Genomic DNA, 18,347 nt, shown 5'->3' on the forward strand with positions numbered 1-18,347 from the left:
TTGATCTGTTGTGTAGAACACTAACAAAGACTTTGCAGAATTTTTAGAAATTGCATTCACCTACAGAAGTTTTATCTAAGCTAAGTTGCCTCTTCCAAAGGTTCAATGAGGTTGGTCATTCAATGCTTATCCATTCCTTTTCCCCACCAAAATTGAGCTAGAGCATTCAAGAGTACCTGGATGTATTCCATCTCTCTTAACTATGGCTATTCTTCCTACCATCCATCAGCCTTATTTCAACACTATGTAGGACCCCCATCATCCTGGTCACAACCTCTTTTCATTGCTATTTTTGGGCAGAAAGAGAGAAGCCTGAAGGCCAGCAACTTGAGGTTTAAAAATAGACTCTTTCCAACAGCCATCAGGAGCTTGAATCTCCCCTTGTTATGCTAATCTGGGACTGCTCTAGCCCCTTTTCCACTGGCATCCCAATTAATTGGCCGAGCAGTGTCCCCGGGATAGGAAGCCCTTTGTGCCATTTCCACTCGGCCACCCTTAACTGGGACACACTAATTGCTTTTCCACTGAATTCATCCATCCCAGGGGATCAGAGTGTTCTACCCTGAACTGGAAATGGGTGACTTTCTACTGATTCCAATGGTTTTTTTTAATCAGCGTGCCAGTGTCAGCTAACATTGGGGATAGGCAGTGAGATGATGTCATCTGATGCCAGCGTTCGGACAGTATTCCTTTTCCACTGGACCCTGACTCAGTAAATTCCTGGCTTCTGACTTGACAACTGAGAGAGGACTTGATAGAGGTATTTAAAATTATGAAAGGAATAGAAAGACTAGACATAAACAGACACTTTCCCCTGAGGGCAGGGGAGGTTGGTACAAAAGGCCACGAGTTAAGGGTAAGGGGGCAACACTTGAGGAGAAATATTAGAGGTGGCTTTTTTATTCAGCGAGTGGTGGCAGAATGGAATGAACTTCCGAATGAGATAGTTGCGGCAGCGTCCCTTCTGTCATTTAAGAGAACGTTGGATGTGCACATGGAGGTGAGAGGGTTGGAGGGTTATTGGCGGTGAGCGGGAGGTTTGAGTTAGTGGAGTTGTTCTAGTGAACTGGTGCGGACTCAAAAGGCCGACATGGCCTGTTTCCGCTCCGTAAATGGTTATATGGTTAAATGACTGTCTGCGCTGTTGCAGTCACTTTATTTTGCACTAGGATCATTGTAAATATTTAGCAATCTTTTGTATTTTTTGTCTCTTTTTAATTCAATTAAGTATACTACTGTAACTGGGTTTTTTTCCCCAAAGTACCTATTAAGCCGCAATCAATGTTGATGCATGGGTGCATTGTGAACGGTATATGACGATAAGCTCATCCTTTCAGCATTTATTCTCTCCATTACTAACTAGATAAACATTTTTTTCTTGCACAGGTCTGACATAAAATATTACAACAGATTTTGTTCAAACTCTAAAAGTAGGAACATGCAATAGCATCTGCACTTTCTTGGGAGGTTGAGCAGGGCAAGGCTATTGACCTCCATCTTGACAACATTTAAGAGCAGCACAATTGAGAGTGCCTGGCTGCATCATTGCATGGCATAGCAGCAGCAAAGCACAGGACTGGAAATTAATACAGAGGATTCTCAAAACAGCCGAGAAGATAACAGAAGATGAATGCCTCTATTGATGGCATTTACTGGAAACTGGGGTTAAATAGGGCTCAAATTATAGAGGTCCCTTTCCATCCAGAACACCCCCATCAAGGGGGTGGTACAGGAGCATCAAAATCAGGTCTGCCGGGCTGGGAAATAGCAGCTTGTGAGATTGATGAACAGTGTCCTATCAATCGAGTTAATCCTCCAAAAATATATACATTTATTTATGTTAAATTATATCTTCATGTATCTATGTGATTATTATGCGCCAGGTATTGTGTATGAGCGAGCACCGTAGTCTGGAGAAACACTGTTTCATCTGGTAGTATACGGACAGTCAGATAATAATAAACTTGAATTGGATCAATGCAAATGGTTGCAAACATTTTCAGAAATCACTATATAGCAAAAAAAATTGCCATGTAAAATTATCATACAGAAACCTACCCGAATAATACCAGTGTACAGAACCAGATTACCGCTACATTCCAGGACCACCATGGTGTCAATACTCTGTTCACAACACAAAAACAAAAAGGGTCAAGTTGCACATTTAATTCTTGCATTTGGTTTATGTGAAGCTTATCTATCTTTTTTTTAAAAAAAGACTTTGTTGCAATTATTTAATCAATTCAAAAATTATATTACTTGTACTTCAAAGCCTAAGGGGTCAATTGGGTGAAATTGGATGGCACGGACTCGTGGGGCCAAAAGGACCTGTTACCGGTGTTGGATGTCTAAATTTTTTCTTTAATTAAAATTTTTCTTCCTGAACACAAACCTGGGATTGGAAAGGAATGTCTTCTGGTCCCAGCATTGATTGGGGAGATGGGGATAACTGGTGGAGGAACTGGTTTGAATGACTGTAGGACTAGTCAGTACTTGGAGGGGAGACCGCCGAGGAACACCTGGTTCTGTAGGTTTCTGTGACGGGTGCTCGACAAAGTGGCAACTCTGACTTCCTTACAGTGGACAAAAATTAAAGAATTTCATGTATGTTACATTCTAAATGTAATATTATGTGACAATAATGGAATATTTACCTTTTTTTTCCAAATGGGTCATACACAAACATGTACAATGACCACAGAAACTTCAACATTAATGACATAGCCAGGTGGTGAGAAATGGAATGGAGGGCTTTATTCAAACAAGGTGCATGTTCAAGTTTATGATCCCACCAGATTAGATCTCCCCCAAGGATATTCCCAAATAAATTATTACAAAGGTGCTCCCATCTGATACACGCTACATTAAAAGCATTTCGGACCAGATCAAGCATTAAGTTCATTAACAATCACTAATTGGCAGTTGGAAACTTTTAAAATCAGTGCAAATACTGACGATAAAAGCAGAAAATGTTGGAAACTGCATCCGAAGGAAGAGAAACAAAATGAATTCTTCAGGCTGAGAACCGTTTGTCATGACCGGAAAGGAAAGAAGAGAAATTTGTTTATCTGTAGAGTATGGGGAGGGGGATGTCTCTGTAAAACTAGGCTGACCAGGGGGATAAGCTGTAAACAAGGTTACCTGGTCAATGAATGAATGGGAGCAGTTAGGGTGTGAGAGCATGGACAAAGGAACAGAGACAGAAGAGCGCAGGAGTCGTGAAATATTGGGCAGGAGGACATGTCCAGCAGGTCAGGTGGGGCATGTCTTCCATTCCAAAAGATAAAATGGCTTTTTTTTTTAGAAAATTTCCAGACATTTAATTGTATTTTTGAGTACAGCTGAAGGTGGGTTTGTAGAACAGAAGCAACCAGAGGTATGCTGTTGCCCAAAAACAAAGATAAAATGGCTGAAACAAACTAAGCTGATAATAACACAAATATTTGACCAGATCACCCACTGGTTCTCTTCCCACAGATGTGACCTGACTTGCAGAGTATTTCCAGTGTTTTGTTTTCACTTTGGATTCAGTATCAGCAGTTGAGTTTTTTTTAAAAATTCAGATGTTGACAATATTAGCAACTATTGTCAATGGACGAACACAGGCAGATAAAAAGGTGTTCGATCTATCAAATGGCCCAGTATTTATCAAATCATAAAAGTTTCAAATTGCACTATAAACCGCATCACTTCCATCAATATTGACGAAAAAATGCATCTTTCCCATCACCACATTCTGAACACTTTTAATTTTTATTTGTGGTCACGGGTTTTGTTGCCCATTTCATTCTCAGTAAATAAAATAATTAGTTTATTATCCACGCATCTCCTTTTTGGCAGACTTTTTTTCCCTCCTGATCTCTGTGAGACAAGAGGGCCGATTCTCTGCCACACATGCACAGTGAGGAGGGGCGCGATGTAGCAAGGCAGCTGATGTGCTCATTCCAGGGCTTTTGAAGCTCTTCCTCACATTCCCAATGGTCATCGGCCAAGTCCATCACAGGCACTGACTGGCCTCCTGTTCAGTGTGTGAGGCGCTGCCTCAAGAAGGCAGCCAGCATCATGAAGGTTGCCCTTAACCCAGACACAACCTCCTTTTGCTGCTACCTTCGGGCAGAAGGTACAGAAGCGTGAAGTCCAGCACTTCCAGGTCCAACAAAACAGTTTCTGTCCAGCAGCTGTCAAGCTCCTGAACCTCTCCGTATGACCCAAACTATAAACTACTTATGAAATCACCATGAAGGAGAAATGAGGGGGAGGAATATCGGCAAAGGTTCCATTATTGTCATGTGATACAACACTTAGAATGCAGTGTACATGGAATTCTTTGTCTATCTTTGTCCAGCGCCCCTCACAAAAACCCTGGTATTCCCAGGCAGTCTCCCTTCCCAGTCGCCTGAGCCTGCTTAGCTTCCAAGGTCACGGAGTTGACGTGCAGATGAAGAGACAAATGCAGCAGGTGATAGATGGGAACAGAAAAGAACAATAATGGAACCAGGTTGGGGGTGGGAGAAGGGGAAGGGAAGGGGTAAGTAAGAGAATGAGACTGGAAGATGATGTGGAACCACAGTAAGGGAGGGCCGATAGAGTCTGGTAGGGGGAATGATGAGAGTTAAGATTAAGATGAGATAAAAAGGAACGATTATAGAAGGATAATGAGCAGATGGAACCAAATGGGGAAAGGAATAGGAAGGGCAGGCCAAGGGATAAGAAACCCTGGTGGGATGATGGTGACAAGTCAATGCAACCTGGGATGTGGGGAGGAATGGAAAAGTAAGCAAAGGGAAAGAACCCAGGAGAACCTAAGAATGGGAAATGAACACAGGGGGCATGGGTTACCTGAAACTGGAAAATTCAATGCTGGTCAGATAGCATTCCTTGACAAGGCCTGAAATGTTGACTAACCATTTCTACCCATAGACCACGTCTAGCTTACTGAGTTCCTCCAGCAAATCTTTGCGCAAAGTTCTAGCATTGCCCTTCTCAACGTTCATCCAGATGGAACTGAAGGCGACCACATAGAAAATTGGATGCTGTTCTTTATTGTTCAAAGATGGAGTTCTTGCAACTTTCTCTTCCCAATGTTCCTTGATGGATCAGTAGAAAACTTAAATCTCCACTTAAATTTAATGAATAGAAACTTCTCTAGCCTTGTAAATTTCTGGTTCCTAACCTCTGAAGAGTGCGATAGAATAATGTGCAGTCAAGGTCTTCTGCAAGAAAGGGATTGTAGAAGGGGTACAGGCCCCTATATAACCATTATTGAACATGCGGAGTTTGCATGCTCTCCTGTGGCTGGGTGCATCTCCCCAAGGTGTACCAGTTTCCACTCTTCCCCTGGTGTAGGTGGGTGTCAGTAAAATTTGGGGTAGGTGATGATAAAAGGAATGTGAGAGAATGTTAAAAGGAAAAGTTTCACAAGAATAAGAACATAAGGAATAGGAGCAGGAGTAGGCCATCTGGCCTGTCATGGTTGATCTGATGATGGGCTCATCTGATGATGTTTGCATGAATTATCAGGAGAGCCTGGGACTTTTCTTCTTGGTTTGAGGGATTGAATTTAAGGACAGGGAGTTATGTTGCAACTGTACTGGTGAGACTGCATCTGGAGTACTTGCATGCACTTCTGGTCTCCTTACTTGAAGAACGATGTACTGCTTTAGAGGCGGTTCAGAGGAGGTTCACCAGGTTGATTCCAGGGATAAAGGGTCAGCCTAAGAGGAGAGATTGAGTTGTCTGGTACTGTGCTTCAGGAATTTAGAAGAATGAGAGGGGATCTAATAAAATAAAAATTTATGAAAGGCCTAGATAAGGTTGAGGAAGGGAATTTGTTTCCATTGAAAATGGAGACCAGAACTAGGCCTCAAGATTCAGGATAGTAAATTTAGGACTGAGATGAGGAGGAACTGCTTTTCCCAGAGGGTGGTCAATCTGTGGAATTCGCTGCCCATTGAAGGTTGGATAGATTTCTATATAGTAAGGCAATTAAGGGTTATGGGGAAAAGGCAGGTAGGTGGAGATGAATCCATCATCAGATCAGCCATGATGGCGGAGCAAGCTTGACAGGCTGAATGGCCTACTCTTGCTACTATTTCTTATGTTATTATGTTCTTTTTAGTGTAGGAGGCAGAGGTGGAGGGGGGGTGGTGGGGTGGGTCCTTGTCGAAGTTTGCAAAATCATGAGCGTCATAGATAAGGTGACTTGTCACAGTCTTTTTCCTGGGTTAATGGGAATCTGAAGCAAGAGGGCACGGACTCAAGGTGAGAAAGGAAAGATTTAAAAGGGATCGGGGAGTGCCACACAGAAGGTGGTGAGTATATGGAATGAGGTTCAGAGGAAGTGAGCACAATTTTAACATTACAGAATATTTACTAGAATGTTGCCCCAACTTCAGGAACTGAGTTACAGGGAAAGGTTAAACAGATTAGGACCATTCCCTGGAGTGTAGAAGAATGAGGGGAGATTTGATAGAGGTATTTAAAATTATGAGAGGGACAGACAAGAGTAAATGTAGATAGGCTTTTTCCACTGAGAGTAGGTGAGATACAAACCAGAGGACATGGGTTAAGAATGAAAGGGGAAAAGTTTAGGGAGAATGTGAGGGGGATCTTCTTCACACAGACAGTAGTGGGAGTGTGCAATGAGCTTCCAGCTGCAGTGGTGAATGCGGGCTCAATTTTATCATTAAAGAGGAGTCACGTGATGGAGTAGTGGTCAGTCAGGGAATACCAGCCCTCTCCCCAAAAGTTAAAAAAAAACACACAAAGCACAAAGGTACAAGATTAAAATTTACAACAAAGTAAAAATAAAGGTGAGAAGAAAATGGCAGCGAAGAGAGAAAAGTCGAAAACAGGAAGAAAAGAGGAAGAAAGAACGTCGGAAGAAGAAGGTGAAGGCCTTACATGTCCGAAGAGGCCCGCCGCGGAGAGAGAAGTCCGCTCCCTCAGGTCAGTGGAAGTCCCGGGCTCGGGACTACAAAAATGGCTCACAGAGCCGAGTAAAAGTGCACAACCGCGCATGCGCGAGGAGTCGCACATGCGCGATGCGCATGAAAAAAACCACACTGACGGGAGGGGGAACAGCTGCGGAGTCGATCTCCACAGCTGAGAGAGACACCTGCAACACAGCAGCAGGTGCAGAACACAGACAATAACGACAACAAGAAAGAAGAGGGTAAAAAGAAAACAAGGAAACAACAGATGGTCAACCCAGAGGAAAAAGAAGAAGAACAGAAAGAAGTGGAAGAAGAAGAGAAAGGCAAGACAATGGATGTATCTTTTTTTAAAGAATATATGGAATCAGTGAAAGAATGGCAATTACAAGAATTTAATGAGATAAAAAGAAGAATTAAGAATGCAGAAGAAAAAAATAAATAAAATGGAAATGGCCATGTCAGAGATAGGAAAAAGAGTGGAAAATATGGAAGAACAAGAAATAATTGTAGAAATGGAAGTAGAGGACTTAAAAGAGAAATTAGAAGAATCTAATAAAAAAGTTAAAGAGGCACATGAGCTGTTAGCTCAGAAGATAGATATAATAGAAAACTATAATAGAAGAAATAATATAAAGATAGTGGGCCTTAAGGAAGATGAAGAAGGCAAGAATATGAGAGAATTTATAAAAGATTGGATCCCCAGGGTCCTGGGAAGACCAGAATTACAGGAAGAAATGGAAATAGAGAGGGCACATCGAACTTTAGCCCCGAAACCACAACCGCAGCAAAAACCAAGATCCATTTTAGTAAAATTCTTAAGATATACAACAAGAGAAAATATATTGGAGAAAGCAATGAAGAAAGTAAGAGAGGACAAAAAGCCACTGGAATATAAAGGTCAAAAAAATTTTTTCTATCCAGACATAAGTTTTGAACTCCTGAAGAAGAGGAAGGAGTTCAATAGAGCAAAAACGATCTTATGGAAAAAAGGATATAAATTTATGTTAAAGTACCCAGCGGTACTTAAAATAGTTATTCCAGGGCAGCAAAACAGACTATTCTCGGATCCAGAGGAAGCAAGAAAATTTGCAGAACAACTACAAAACAAGAAGAGAGATGAAGACATGTAATGAGAGTAAAAATGACCACGAACTATATGTATGTGTGTATAGGGGTATATGTATGTATATATATAGTGTGTATACATGAATGTATCTGTATTTAGAGGAAAATATATAGATTATAGATAAGAATTAATAAGGGAGGGAAAGGGAATAGAGGGAATAAGGAGGCTGGGTGGGGAGGAGTTACGGTCACTGCAAAATCAGTTGACGTTTGCAAGTGAATTCGCAAATCCAAATGGAGAGGGGAGATGTGGAAACCCGACAAGGGATAAAGGGCAACTCAGGAGGGGGAGGGGAGAATGGGGTTAAAGAAGTTTTAACTAGGAGAATAAGGAAAATGTTTGATGTTTTAGAAATGTTGTCTTATAAAGTGTTCAAAACAAGAAAGCAGAAATGGATAAGAAGGAAAGGTGATGATGGAGAAATGGAAAGGGAAGATAAACAAAGTATAAAATGGCGACGCTGAACTATATGACTTTAAATATTAACGGAATACATAACCAAATCAAAAGGAAGAAACTGCTAAATTTACTGAAAAAAGAAAAAATTGATGTAGCATTTGTGCAAGAAACACATTTAACTGAATTGGAGCACAAGAAATTAAAGAGAGATTGGGTAGGACATGTAACAGCAGCGTCGTATAAGTCAAAAGCAAGAGGAGTAGCTATATTAATTAGTAAAAATGTGCCAATTAAAATAGAAGAGGAAATAATAGATCCAGCAGGGAGATATGTAATGATAAAATGTCAGATATATTCGGAGTTTTGGAATCGACTCAATGTATATTCACCTAACGAAGAAGATCAAAAGTTTATGCAAGATATTTTTTTGAAGATAGCAGATACGGAAGGGAACATAATAATAGGAGGAGATTTCAACCTGAATTTGGATTCAAATATGGACAAAACTGGGAAAAAAATTAACAGAAAGAACAAAGTAACCAAATTTATAATTAAATCGATGGAAGAAATGCAACTTTTGGATATATGGAGGAAACAACACCCAAAGGAAAAGGAATATTCATATTATTCGGGTAGACATAAAACATACTCAAGAATAGACCTATTTTTGTTATCAGCTCGTATGCAAGATAGAGTAAGAAAAACAGAATATAAAGCTAGAATATTATTGGACCATTCACCCTTGATATTGACAATAGAGTTAGAGCACATCCCTCCAAGAATGTATAGATGGAGATTAAACTCCATGCTACTTAAAAGGCAAGATTTTAGAGAATTCATTGAAAGACATATTAAAATGTATTTTGAAATAAATACGGAATCAGTGAAAGATAAGTTTATACTATGGGATGCAATGAAAGCGTTCATTAGAGGGCAAAATAATAAGTTATGTAACCAAGATGAAGAAGGACTATAATCAGGAAACAGAGCAGTTGGAAAGGGAAATAGTAAATACAGAAAAAGAATTAGCAATGAAGGAAGATACAACTAAAAGAAGAGAATTGGCAGATAAAAAAATAAAATATGAAACACTACAAACATATAAGGTGGAGAAGAACATAATGAAGACAAAACAGAAATATTATGAACTAGGGGAAAAAATGCACAAAATTCTAGCATGGCAGCTTAAGACAGAACAAGCTAAGTAAATGGTATTGGCATCAAGGAAAAAAGACAAACAAATCACATATAATCCAACGGAGATCAAGGAAAACTTTAGAGAATGCTATGAACAATTAAACCAAACTGAAAACGAAGGGAAAGAAGGCAAAATAGATGAATTTTTAACTAAAATTGAACTACCAAAATTACAAATAGAGGAACAAAATAAATTAATAGAACCATTTGAAATAGTAGAAATACAAGAGATAATAAAAAAATTACCAAATAATAAAACACCAGGAGAGGATGGATTCCCAATAGAATTCTATAAAACATTTAAAGATTTATTAATTCCTCCCCTCCTGGAAGTAATCAACCAGATTGATAAAACACAAAGCTTACCAGATTCATTTAAAACAGCAATAATTACAGTAATACTAAAGCAAGGGAAAGATCATCAGATGCAAGGATCGACAATGAGATAGACAACAGACTCGCCAAGGCAAATAGCGCCTTTGGAAGACTACACAAAAGAGTCTGGAAAAACAACCAACTGAAAAACCTCACAAAGATAAGCGTATACAGAGCCGTTGTCATACCCACACTCCTGTCCGGCTCCGAATCATGGGTCCTCTACCGGCACCACCTACGGCTCCTAGAACGCTTCCACCAGCGTTGTCTCCGCTCCATCTTCAACATCCATTGGAGCGCTTACATCCCTAACGTCGAAGTACTCGAGATGGCAGAGGTCGACAGCATCGAGTCCACGCTGCTGGAGATCCAGCTGCGCTGGATGGGTCACGTCTCCAGAATGGAGGACCATCGCCTTCCCAAGATCGTGTTATATGGCGAGCTCTCCACTGGCCACCGTGACAGAGGTGCACCAAAGAAAAGGTACAAGGACTGCCTAAAGAAATCTCTTGGTGCCTGCCACATTGACCACCGCCAGTGGGCTGATAACGCCTCAAACCGTGCATCTTGGCGCCTCACAGTTTGGCGGGCAGCAACCTCCTTTGAAGAAGACCGCAGAGCCCACCTCACTGACAAAAGGCAAAGGAGGAAAAACCCAACACCCAACCCCAACCAACCAATTTTCCCCTGCAACCGCTGCAATCGTGTCTGCCTGTCCCGCATCGGACTTGTCAGCCACAAACGAGCCTGCAGCTGACGTGGACTTTTTACCCCTTCCATAAATCTTCGTCCGCGAAGCCAAGCCAAAGAAAAAAAAGAAAGAATTACAGTAATACTAAAGCAAGGGAAAGATCCACTCGCACCAGCGTCATATAGACCAATATCATTACTTAACACAGATTATAAGATAATAGCTAAACTATTAGCAAACAGATTAGCAGAGTATGTACCTAAAATGGTAAATCTAGACCAAACTGGATTTATTAAAAAAAGACGCACAACAGACAATATTTGTAAATTTATTAACTTAATTCATGCAGTAGAAAGGAGTAAAGCACCAACAGTAGCAGTTGCTTTAGACGCAGAGAAGGCTTTTGACAGAGTAGAATGGAATTATTTATTCAAAGTATTGCAAAAATTCAGTTTACCAGAGAAGTATATTAATTGGATTAAAGCATTATAAGGGGCCATTGGCGAAAGTGACAGTAAATGGATATATATCAAAGCAATTTAACTTAAGCAGGTCAATACGGCAGGGATGCCCACTATCACCCTTATTGTTCGCGTTAGCTATAAAACCACTAGCAGAATTGATAAGAACAGAAAATAATATAAAAGGGATAAAAATAAAAGACAAGGAATATAAAATCAATTTATTTGCGGATGATGTTATAGTATACTTAACAGAACCAGAAATATCAATAAAAGAATTACATAAGAAATTGAAGGAATATGGAGAAGTGTCGGGTTACAAGATTAACGTAAAGAAAAGTGAAGCAATGCCAATGAATAATGCGGATTTCTCAAAATTTAAGAAGGAATCACCATTCAGATGGCAAATGCAAGCAATAAGATACCTAGGTATACAAATAAATAAAAATCTCGGCCATCTATATAAACTCAATTATTATCCACTAATGAAAAAATTACAGGACGATTTAGAGCATTGTAAAGATTTACCATTAACACTAATAGGAAGGATAAACTGTATTAAAATGAACATTTTCCCAAGGATATTATACCTATTTCAGGCATTGCCAATACACTTGACAGAGAAATTCTTCAAGGAGTTAAAGAAAATAATAAGGAAATTTTTATGGAAAGGGGGGAAACCAAGGATAGCACTAGATAAATTAACAGAATGGTATAAACAAGGAGGCTTACAACTTTAAAAATTATTATAGAGCCGCACAATTAAGATACCTATCAGATTTTTACCAAACAAGGGAAAAGCCAGATTGGACTAGATTAGAACTAGATAAAATAGGGGAAAAGATACCTGAACACATATTATATAAATGGGATGAAAAATTGGTACAAGGTAGGAGTTTTCCAGTATTACATCATCTACTCAATATTTGTAAGAAGATTCATGTAGAAAGGAATAAAACAAATTACCAATTACCAAAACTAATATTGACGCAAAATCAGTTACTCCCTTTTACAATAGATAACCTTTCCTTTAGAGAATGGGAGAAAAAAGGGATCAAAAGAATAGAAAATTGTTTTTCAGGAAATAGATTATTATCCTTTGAACAAATGAAAGATAAATACAATATAACTCAAGATACAGTGCTGGCATATTACCAATTGAGATCCTACTTGAAGGACAAATTAGGAAGCAGTCTGAGGTTACAAGAGGGAAGTAGCTTTGAATATGTGATTACAGACACAATGATAATCAAAAGATTTATAACAAATATGTATATTAAACTGCAAGAAAAGGAGAATGAGGAAACAAATGGTAAAACTAAACAAAAATGGGAACAAGATTTAAATATAAAGATAAAAAAGGAAACATGGGAGAAGTTATGTTCCGGAACGATGAGAAATACAATAAATACAAGGTTACGTATGATACAATATAACTGGATACACAGGCTATACATTACACCTCAAAAGTTAAATAAATGGGACCCAACAGTATCTGACAGATGTTTTCGATGTAAAAAAGAAATGGGAACAACAATTCATGCAATCTGGACATGTGAGAAAGTAGAAAAATTTTGGGAAGATCTAAACCAGATATTAAATAAAATTACAGAAAACAATATACCAAAAAATCCAGAGATCTTCCTCCTAAGTAACATAAAAAACAAAGAATTTGGAATTGATTTGGATGGTGCACAAAAAAGATTTGTTAAGATAGCTCTAGCCGTAGCAAAAAAATGTATTATGTCAACCTGGAAATTGGAAGATAATTTGAAAATACAATAATGGTATATAGAAATGAATAAATGTATTCCATTAGAAAAAATAACATATAGTTTAAGAAATAATATTGAAATATTTGAACAAATATGGGAGCCTTACATGAAACACAATAGAGAAAACCTACCGGGGACATTCACTACCTAAATTAACGAAAGAAGAAGGAAATGAAAAGAATTGACTCAGTGGAATTTCTTGTTTATTTTTATTGAATGACAACATTGTTTGACTGGTTTAATGTATCTTAGATTTTGTACTTTAAATGGATGGGGGGGAGGTAGGGAGGGTGGGATGGGAGGAGGGAGTGGGGGGAGAAAATGACACTGTATATATTTGAAAAGGAAAATGTATGTATCATGGTCAATGTGGTTTATGGTGTGAAAAATAAAAAATTAAATAAAAAAAAGAGGAATTTGGACAGGTACATGAATGAAGGGCTATAGACGGTGCAGGACAGTGGGATGAGGCAAAAAAAATAGTTCGGCACAGACTAGAAGGGCCGAAGAGGCCTGTTTCTGTGCTGTAATGTTCTATGGTTCTAAATGACATTTAGACAGGTACATGGATAGCAAATGTTTACAGGGCTGTAATGGAAGATTCTAACCTGTTTTTTTAAACTTGCAGCTCTGGGTTCTGCAAGGCTGAGAACCTGCTTGTGTTTTAGAATCAGCAGACATAAGCAAGCAGGAAGATTAAATGTTCTTGGTACACAGATGTCCTTTCGTCAGATAACAGCATCTCTGGCCCCTTGGTGGAATTTAAAGGACATCTGTGTACCAAGAACATTTAATCTTCCTGCTTGTTTTGGTCACAGACTGTCAGAAGCCTAGCCTTGATGCAAAATAAACCATTGTATTCAAAGTGATAAGCTGAAAATTATGTTATTCGTTAGAAGCCTAGCATGCTAGCTTGCTTGCTTATCTTTGTTGCTGTGCTGGGAATAGGTGGGTAAGCAGCTTTTGGGTAATATAAGCCATGGTCCCGCTGCTGAAGTTTGAGACTCTCCAAGAGGTGGCAACATCTCTCAGCAAGAAGAAGAACTTCTGGAGTCCAGCCAACATCCCGGTCAGGGGAGGTGGACAAGCTGCTACCGGCGCCCTGACAACCTACGACAAGTGTGGAGTCATTGCCTCTCTTCGGCAGTTGGGACCAGTCCAAGCGTTGATAAGTATAGTTGGGAAGGGCTTGCATATTGTAGTGTGAAATCAGCTTTTGAATTTGTAATAAACATTTGTATAAACTGAACTGCTCTCGGTGTGTGTGTCTATTTTCTTTCGGTAGCTCAAACGCTGTGACCAATCTAAAACAAACAAAATGAGAGGTATAAGTTTACCCAAGACAAGGGCCATGGGCTAAGCATAGGTAAATGGGATTAGCATGGGTAGAAAACTTGGTTAGCATGGACAAAATGGGCAAAAGGGTCTTTTTCTAGCAGTAAAACTAAGATTTTGAAATGTGAAGAAATGGGAGCCATGGATCATACAGCACAGAACAGGCTCTTCCACCCACCTGGAAGGGGAGCAATCCTTGAGGAATGTTTGCCATATAGTTCCATGGGAATCAGTGCACGAGAGCAGGTTGTGGAAAAAGATGTTGGGCCTGCAGGCAAAGGCAGGTATAGAAAGGTTGAATATGGTGGGAATGATGCTCTGAGTTGCAGTTATTTCAATGAAGATATTAAGATATCAGCCCTGAGACTTGGTTGAAGGAGGCCCAGGACTGAGAGCTTAATGTTCTAGGGTTCCACTGTTTTAGACGTAATAGAGAGGGAGGCATGGCTTTACTAGTCAGGGAAAGTGTCACGACAGTGCACAGACAGGATAGACAAGAGGGGTCATCCACTGAGGTGGTACTGAGGAATGAGAAAGTGATAGCCACATTAGGAGGAATATATTATAAACCACCCAATAGTCAGCAAGAATTGGAGGAGTAAATTTGTAAGTAGACAGACTGGGCATGTGCAGAAGATGATCTAGAGATTTCTGGACTTGGAAGACAAGCCACGGCTGGGCATGGCTGTGGAGTGGAAGGAGGCCCAAAACATGAGTCATTGTCTGGGAGGTAGTTTATAATGTTGGGCATTTTGAAAGGGAGGAACATTCCGAAGGTACCCAGAAGGATCCAGACCAAGCCATTGTTCCTCTGTCTGCAAGCAACACAAGAAGACCACTTTGAATTTTGTGCTCTCTCTCTCTCTCTAAAAGATATTTTGGCTTCAGTTTACCAAACAAACTGAATTTTGTTTACAATCTTTACTTCGATTGTAATCGAAGTTTTGTGAGTTTTATGTCTAAATATTTTTCTGTGGGCTGGTTGGAAATATAACTTAGACTTTGATTACATATGTTATATTTAGGCTGGGGAATTTATTAGTTTTACATTGTTATAGAAATTTGTATATTAACCAGTCAGCATTGTTATAAAAGGGGGGGATTTTGAATTAAATTTGAAGGTGAAATTTTGTTAATAAAGTAATTGTTCATCTTTACCCCTGAGTGATCTGCCTTCTTTGTGGATGCTGGTTTGATCTTGTAACATAATTTGGGTATATCGTCCGGGATCAAACCAATTTGGAAGCTTTAGGGACAATTGATTTGTGCTTAATTATCAGTCGTCTGAGTTAGACTCAACCTTCAGCTTGAAATTAAAAATAAATGGTGAGTGTATAAATGACCAGCAGAAAAACCAGCAACAATGAATATTGACCAGTTCATCGCGAACCCTTCAGTGGTTAATTTAAAAATGGCTAAAAAGTCAGAACTGATGGTTATATTTGGCAAGTTAAAACTTCTTACAGTAAGAATTGGGATGAAAAAAAAGGAAATTGTCCGAAAGATTGTTAAGCACTATGTAGGAAAGGGGGTATTTGAAGAAGCTGCATTAGAACAATTTCCAAAGGAGAAAACTTCAGAGGAAGTACAGTTGGCTTTGAGAAAACTAGAGTTAGAGGGAAAAAAAGAGAGGCAGAAAGGAAAGCCGAACGGGAAGCAGTAAGGCAGGCAGAAATGGAAGAGAGAGAGAGAGAGAGGAAAAAAGAGAGGCAGAAAGGAAAGCCGAACGGGAAGCAGTAAGGCAGGCAGAAAGGGAAGAGAGAGAGAGAGAGGAAAAAAGAGAGGCAGATAGGAAAGCCGAACTGGAAGCAGTAAGGGAGACAGAAAGGGATGAAAGGGCAGCCGCAAGGGAGGAGAGAGAAAAACAACGGAAACTTGAGCTAGAACTAGCTAAATTGAGGTAGACCCTAACCCAAGGAGAGGAAGAAGCCCAAAACCCACGTGCTGGTCAGGAGGAGAGGTTTCTGGTCAGTAGAGAAGTGAGGTTAGTTCCCCCATTTGATGAAGCTGAAATAGACCAGTATTTTAAGCATTTTGAGAAAGTAGCTGTAAATTTAAAATGGCCACCAGACCAGTGGTCACTCCTGCTACAAAGTGTTCTTAAAGGGAAAGCCCAACAGGTATACTCGTGTCTCAATGTACAACAAGCAGCTGATTACAAATTCGTAAAGCAGGCTATACTCCGATCTTATGAACTAGTCCCAGAGGCTTATAGACAAAAGTTCAGGAGTTTAAAAAAAGCAACAACCCAATCTTACCTGGATTTTGTTTATAGGAAGGTTGTGTGTTTTGATCGGTGGTGTGCCGCAATGAAAGTAGAAAATAATTTTGATTTATTGAGGGAAATCATTCTGATTGAGGAGATTAAAAATTGTGTTCCTGACAATATTCAAGTGTACTTGGCAGAGAAAAATATAAAAACGGCAAGAATTCGTTAAATTCCCAGAGGAATATGCTTTAACCCACAAGCCTAAGTGGACACCAGGGAAAACTTTTCAAAGGAATACTGCTGATAATCCAAGTAGAGTAGAAAGAAAATCTATAAGTGAGGTTAAAGGAAGAGAGGAAGAGAAATGGGTGAAGGAAAAATTTTCGAGTGTTATTTGTCACTATTGTAAGAAGCCAGGGCACATAATAGCAAATTGTCCTGTACTGAAAAGGAAGAAAGAGAAAGGGATAGTACCATCCGCCTGTGTTCAGAGTGAGAAAGTTAGGGATATTTTTAAACCATTCATGAATGAAGGTTTCATTTTGGTTAAAGAAGGATCCAATCAAGTGCCAGTTAAAATCCTGCGGGATACTGGAACAGCCTAATCACATATTAAGCAACATTTTGAACTTTGGTGAGGACACCGAATCTGGAGATGTGAATTTGATTAAAGGGACTGATGGTGAAGCAGAGACTACACCTTTGCATAGAATAGTGATGAAATCAGACTTAGTTAATGGCCCGGTTACGATAGGGATAAGATCAAGTCTGCCGGTGGACGGGGTTTCTCTTTTGTGAGGAAATGATTTAGCAGAGGGTAAAGTCATACCTGTGGTGAAACGCACAAGTAAGCCATTGGTTTGAGTCCAAAAAGAATTTGGAAATCTACCCTGCGTGTGCCATTACTAGATCCATGTCTAGAAAAAAGGTAGAGGTAGAGAAAGTCTGTGATGATCCTGTACTGGAGGCAAGCATTGAGGGACAAACCTAAGGATCCAGCTTTGATGTTATCAAGAGAAGAATTAATAGCTAGACAAAAGCATGATCCTGATCTTGCTGGGATAAGAGATAAGATTCTGTCTAACCAGGAGATTGAAACTGTGCCAGTAGGTTACTTTGTTCAAGATGGAATATTGATGAGAAAGTGGAGACCACAAGTTATACCTGCCAGTGAAAACTGGGTGGTAATAAGGCAAGTTGTAATTCCTAAAACTTACAGGAATTAAATATTAAAGTTGCCTCATAGTACATCTTTAGGAGGTCATCTTGGAGTGAAAAAGATGGTAGAAAAGATAAGGAAACAGTTTTATTGGCCAAAATTAAGAAAGGATGCTGTGAACTTTTGTAGAACCTGCCACACTTGTTACTGGTGGGCAAGCCTAATCAAGGACCACCAGTGGCACCTTTACAACCCATCCCTGCTTTCGGGGAGCCCTTCTCAAAAGTGATAGTGGATTATGTTGGCCCATTGCCAAAAACCAAGGTGGGAAATGAATATTTGTTAACACTCATGTGCACAGCGTCAAGGTTTCCAGAGGCTATTCCCCTGAGAAACATTAAAGTGAAGACGATTGTGAAGGCTATGCTACATTTTTTCACACTGTTTGGCCAACCAAGGTAAATTCAGTCGGACCAAGGGAGTCATTTTATGTCTGGAATATTTCAACAGGTGTTGTATGAATTGGGAGCCCATCAAATTGTGTCGTCTGTCTATCATCCTGAAAGTCAAGGGGCCTTGGAAAGGTTCCATTTAACTGTGAAAAATATGATGAGGGCTTATTGTGTGGAAAATAAAAAGGATTGGGAAGAAGGAATCCATTTGTTATTGTTTGCTGTTAGAGAGG

General features: G+C 39.6%; 1 protein-coding gene across 1 annotated transcript in view; it reads right to left on the bottom strand.

Annotated features, from left to right (window-relative positions):
• anapc1 (anaphase promoting complex subunit 1) overlaps positions 1 to 18,347 on the bottom strand; it is a 273,616-nt gene that overhangs the window by 202,548 nt on the left and 52,721 nt on the right. Inside the window, exon 13 of the mRNA XM_069887679.1 lies at positions 2,055 to 2,124. Coding sequence (XP_069743780.1) covers positions 2,055 to 2,124 — 70 coding nt within the window. The remainder of the gene's footprint in view (positions 1 to 2,054; positions 2,125 to 18,347) is intronic.

This window comes from Narcine bancroftii, chromosome 6 (genome assembly GCF_036971445.1).
Source record: "Narcine bancroftii isolate sNarBan1 chromosome 6, sNarBan1.hap1, whole genome shotgun sequence".
In the NCBI taxonomy this organism is placed as follows: Eukaryota; Metazoa; Chordata; class Chondrichthyes; order Torpediniformes; family Narcinidae; genus Narcine; species Narcine bancroftii.